This window comes from Bison bison, unplaced genomic scaffold (assembly GCF_000754665.1).
Source record: "Bison bison bison isolate TAMUID 2011002044 unplaced genomic scaffold, Bison_UMD1.0 scf7180017864212, whole genome shotgun sequence".
Taxonomy (NCBI): Eukaryota; Metazoa; Chordata; class Mammalia; order Artiodactyla; family Bovidae; genus Bison; species Bison bison.
The window spans coordinates 125,533-131,522 of NW_011494784.1; the positions used below are offsets into that span (position 1 = coordinate 125,533).

General features: G+C 39.2%; 1 protein-coding gene across 1 annotated transcript in view; it reads left to right on the forward strand.

Annotated features, from left to right (window-relative positions):
* The window catches only part of TMC1 (transmembrane channel-like 1), a 137,340-nt gene that overhangs the window by 21,796 nt on the left and 109,554 nt on the right, over positions 1-5,990 (forward strand). Inside the window, exon 2 of the mRNA XM_010844885.1 lies at positions 5,160-5,207. Coding sequence (XP_010843187.1) covers positions 5,160-5,207 — 48 coding nt within the window. The remainder of the gene's footprint in view (positions 1-5,159; positions 5,208-5,990) is intronic.

Here is a 5,990-nt window from a genome sequence, read left to right on the forward strand (position 1 = left end):
TTTCTGATGGTATGGACCTAACAGAAGCAGAAGATATTAAGAAGAGGTGGCAAGAATACACACAACTGTACAAAAAAGAGCTTCATGACCCAGATAATCACGATGGTGTGATCACTGACCTAGAGCCAGACATCCTGGAATGTGAAGTCAAGTGGGCCTTAGAAAGCATCACTACAAACAAAGCTAGTGGAGGTGATGGAATTCCAGTTGAGCTATTCCAAATCCTGAAAGATGATGCTGTGAAAGTGCTGCACTCAATATGACAGCAAATTTGGAAAACTCAGCAGTGGCCACAGGACTGGAAAAGGTCAGTTTTCATTCCAATCCCAAAGAAAGGCAATGCCAAAGAAGGCTCAAACTACCGCACAATTGCACTCATCTCACACGCTAGTAAAGTAATGCTCAAAATTCTCCAAGCCAGGCTTCAGCAATATGTGAACCATGAACTTCCAGATATTCAAGCTGGTTTTAGAAAAGGCAGAGGAACCAGAGATCAAATTGCCAACATCCGCTGGATCATGGAAAAAGCAAGAGAGTTCCAGAAAAACATCTATTTCTGCTTTCTTGACTATGCCAAAGCCTTTAACTGTGTGGATCACAATAAACTGTGGAAACTTCTGAAAGAGATGGGAATACCAGACCACTTGACTTGCTTCTTGAGAAACCTATATGCAGGTCAGGAAACAACAGTTAGACCTGGACATGGAACAACAGACTGGTTCCAAATAGGAAAAGGAGTTCATCAAGGCTGTATATTGTCACCCTGCTTATTTAACTTATATGCAGAGTATATCATGAGAAATGCTGGACTGGAAGAAACACAAGCTGGAATCAAGATTGCCGGGAGAAATATCAATAACCTCAGATATGCAGATGACACCACCCTTATGGCAGAAAGTGAAGAGGAACTCAAAAGCCTCTTGATGAAAGTGAAAGTGGAGAGTGAAAAAGTTGGCTTAAAGCTCAACATTCAGAAAATGAAGATCATGGCATCTGGTCCCACCACTTCATGGGAAATAGATGGGGAAACAGTGGAAACAGTGTCAGACTTTATATTTCTGGCCTCCAAAATCACTGCAGATGGTGACTGCAGCCATTAAATTAAAAGACGTTTACTCCTTGGAAGGAAAGTTATGACCAACCTAGATAGCATATTCAAAAGCAGAGACATTACTTTGCCAACAATGGTTCGTCTAGTCAGGGCTATAGTTTTTCCTGTGGTCATGTATGGATGTGAGAGTTGGACTGTGAAGAAGGCTGAGCACCGAAGAATTGATGCTTTTGAACTGTGGTATTGGAGAAGACTCTTGAGTGTCCCTTGAACTGCAATGAGATCCAACCAGTCCATTGTGAAGGAGATCAACCCTGGGATTTCTTTGGAAGGAATGATGCTAAAACTGAAACTCCAGTACTTTGGCCACCTCATGTGAAGAGTTGACTCATTGGAAGAGACTCTGATGCTGGGAGGGATTGGGGGCAAGAGGAGAAGGGGACGACAGGATGAGATGGCTGGATGGCATCACTGACTTGATGGACATGAGTCTCAGTGAACTCCGGGAGTTGGTGATGGACAAGGAGGCCTGGTGTGCTGTGATTCATGGAGTTGCAAAGAGTCGGACATGACCGAGTGACTGATCTGATTGTATGTAACTTTTTACATCATTTTTCATTTTTCCATTTTTAAAAGGTTATACTCCATTTACAGTTATTATGAAATATTAACTGTATTCCCTTGAAATGTACCCCATTTATATGGGAAGAACTGATGTTGACATTTGCTCATACACAAAGGAACCCTAAACAAATAACACTAGTACATTGCTAATATGGAGAAGGAAATGGCAATCCACTCTAGGACTCTTGCCTGGAAAATCCCATGGACGAAGGAGCCTGGAAGCCACTGTCCATGGGGTCACAAAGAGTCGGACCCGACAGAATGACTTCACTCACTCACATTGCTAATAAACATAACTAGTACATTGCTGGAATAACCCAAGTAAACTAGATAAGATATTCATACCTAAACTTGAATCTTATTGTTATAAAGTCGTTCTTTTGCATCAAATAGCTAGACTCCTTAAGTACTATCACTTTTCCTCTATAGTCTACGAACTCCTAGTCCAGAACGCTTTGCTCTATGCTGCTGCTGCTGCTGCTAAGTCACTTCAGTCATGTCCGACTCTGTGCGACCCCATAGATGGCAGTCCACCAGGCTCCCCCATTCTATAGACCCTTGTAAATGCACAATAAATGTTAACTGAATAAATGAATTTTCAGTTTCCAAAGGAATGAGCTGGTGCTACAATAATCCCTTCATGAGCTAAATGTGGGTCAGAGGAACAGGTGATATCATTCAGCTCTTTCAGCTACTTGGCCACTCTGATCCTGAAGAACCATACAATATTTTCAGTGCTATAGACTGAAAGAGAGAGCCTGGAACAATATTCACTTTTCTGAACGATTCCAGTGCCTCTAAAATGTGACATTTTGCTGTTGTTTCCTTTTACTATTTCTAATTACTGGGTCTATTTGCATGAAATGAGGATCTGGGTTGCCTAGGAGTTCATCTGCTCCCATTTCATATTCTACTCTTAAATAAGCATACTTTAGTGTAGTCTTGCTTGCTGCCTTCAACATTTAGACAGGACCCCCCACCCCCACCCCCAACTGTCCCACTCTCCTCCCATCACTCCCCAGGAGAAAGGTTATTTTTAAAGTACATAATCAATAGGCTTTGGGAAACATCCAGAACATGAGAAGGTCATATGATTGAGAGCAAGCTACCAGGGATTGCTGAGAGAAGGGATGGCAACAAGCCATGCCAAAAATTGTCTGAGGGGGGAAAGACAGTCTGTAACTCGCATTTAAATGTTCTGAGTTATTCTTTGCACAGGGTTTTGTTTGGGAGGGGCTTCTTAGCTTGGTTCTTCAGCATTACTTTGAGTTTCAGGAGATGCAGATCAGCATTGACAGTAGCTTTTCAGACTAAATAGTGTTACATTAAAATCAAGCTTCCTCTGAGGCTCTTGATGGTCTTCAATCTCCTGGTCATGGTGCTGCTATTTAGTTCCTGATGCTGATGCTGCCTTTGCTGAGGGTTTGAATCAAGAATAAACCAATTATGGTCACAATACCTATAAAAACAATGGCTCCGTAGCTCCTGACTCAACTGCCAGACAAAAGAAACACTGCTAAACAAAGAATGCACCTACTGAGAATGTGTAGATGATCATGCACAGATGAGTATCGCTATTGGAGAGTCACCTCAAGAGGAACAAAGAGGCTATTTCTGCAATACTGTCCATTACATCACTCAGAAACCATAGCTCTTTTTTTCTTCTCTACTTGCAACCACAGCAGAGTTATCTCCCCTTATGCAGTTTTACTTAATGGCAATTTGTAACTATCCTTCCTGTACCTTAGAAGATGACCCATGACTCCAGCCCTGGAGTCTTCTCTCTTCTTAGCAGAGGAAATTGATTTGTCACTCATCTCCTTGGCTTGGGACATTTCATTTTGCTGTTTTTGTTTAATAGGATTGTAATCCTTCCTAAAGATTTGCTTGTATCTCTATTTATTTAGTATTTTCCTCCATTTCATTATTTAACTTTAATCATGTCTAGTGAGTTGATTATTAAAAATCAGTTTAGTATTTTGTGTGATTTTTTGCTTTAGGTATGCATGGTGCAAAAGAGGCTGTGTGTCAGCCTTTGCTATTTGTCCTCAGCTGTTCCTATATTATGCCACTGATCAGACCTTGGTCTAAGGCTAATCTTATATCCTTAAGTTGCCTTCCTAAGTGAATTCCTCTTTGACTGAAGAAATTTGGTGGTAGCATTAATTGCAAGTAAAGACCATGACTTATTGTTGAATATAAAATATCTTCTGAGAAGTGTCTGTTGTCACCATTGTGAACTCTCAGTAGTGACATAAAGACTTTTGTCCCCTGCAGATCCAGTTACAGCCAGTGACAAAGGCATATGTCCACTCTGAATAAAAGAACACTTATTTTCCTATTCCATGGCTGACATTGAGTGATAACATTTTTGCATATCGTAAAAATTTTTATGCATATGCTGTTTAAAGGCAAAAAGTGCTTTTACAATAATCTTCTTTGTGAATAGAATTTAAACTCTGTATGTGCTGCCTTTTCAATATGCCTGTCAAGCTCTGAATAATAACCTTTGACAGTGCTGAGCAGAAACAAAACCAGAGGTTGTTTCCTCTGTTCACAGCAGCATTGTTTATTATCTTTGCTGTTTTGGACTTAGGCTCATCCACCTTAAATAAAATATGTAAATTAATATTTTAAATGTGTTACTAAACTGTGCTTTAAGCAAATAGTCTGCTCTGATTTTTGCCATGGCAAGTCACAGATCTTTGTCTCTGGCTGACTCAACCTGTGATGAACAGATAGTAGTTGACAAGGGGAAAAATCTGCCAATTAATATATTTTCTGATATTATTGTACCATTAAAATTTTATAAAACTTGTATATGCCTTTATAAAAATGGAGCTAATCTGAAAACAAGACCCTAAGGATGAGGGGAGGAATAAACAGAAAAAACATTCTTTGTCTTGAAAGAACTATTAAATCACCTATCTCCACATTGTCAAGGTAAATCATATATGGAAAAATTTAGGCTGCATATAATATGTATAGAAATAATTAAAATAGGAAATATCAACTTTTAAGCATTTTTGAAAAGTTCTTTGACACTGGGTAGCTGGTTAGAATGAAATATTCTCTATTTTAATAAGTTAATTTGGTTATAATAACCAAATGGTTTGTGCATGTGAATACAGCTTTGCTAACAACTTTCTTTATCATACAATGAAATGACCCAACAAACCCTAAGTTGACTTACTGCAGAATAGAATTTATTTTGGTTGAAGTTATTTTGAATTGAACTGACAGGCTTATGATTGACATGTTTTGCAAATTGTTGAAGGTGATGAAGCAGGAAGTCCTTGCACAACACTCTATAAGATGCTATAGCTGTATATCTTTAATAAACAATGTTCATTTTGACAAGTTCATTGAAAAAATATATTAACTGCACAGAAAACTTTACAATGAAAGTAACAACAGTAAAAACCAGTTATTAACAATTGTGCTGTCATTTAAAGAATTGCTATATTTTTTCTTTCCTCAACAGTGCAAATCCAAGTGGAGGAGAAAGAAGATGATACTGAGGAAAGTTCAAGTAAGTGGGGATGGACCCAGTTGGGATATGTTTCCTGTGGAATTTCAGTGAATTTAGGGGATTTGTTCTCTTATCTTGTGGGAATATGCGACCCTATGCAAACACAGGAGCACATGTGGATGACTTTCAATGGTCTTACAAGAGCGATCAAGTCCATCTGATAGACTCTTCACTTGAGAGTCCATTCAACTGGCAAAACACACATTCCACCTAATTTATAAATTGCTCATCATTAGCAAAGGAGAAGAGGAAAGGTATAAACATCTGAATGCAGAGTTCCAAAGAATAGCAAGAAGAGATAAGAAAGCCTTCTTCAGCGATCAATGCAAAGAAATAGACGAAAACAACAGAATGGGAAAGACTAGGGATCTCTTCAAGAAAATCAGAGATACCAAAGGAACATCTCATGCAAAGATGGGCTCGATAAAGGACAGAAATGGTATGGACCTAACAGAAGCAGAAGATATTAAGAAGAGATGGCAAGAATACACAGAAGAACTGTACAAAAAAGAGCTTCATGACCCAGATAATCACGATGGTGTGATCACTGACCTAGAGCCAGACATCCTGGAATGTGAAGTCAAGTGGGCCTTAGAAAGCATCACTACAAACAAAGCTAGTGGAGGTGATGGAATTCCAGTTGAGCTATTCCAAATCCTGAAAGATGATGCTGTGAAAGTGCTGCACTCAATATGACAGCAAATTTGGAAAACTCAGCAGTGGCCACAGGACTGGAAAAGGTCAGTTTTCATTCCAATCCCAAAGAAAGGCAATGCCAAAGAA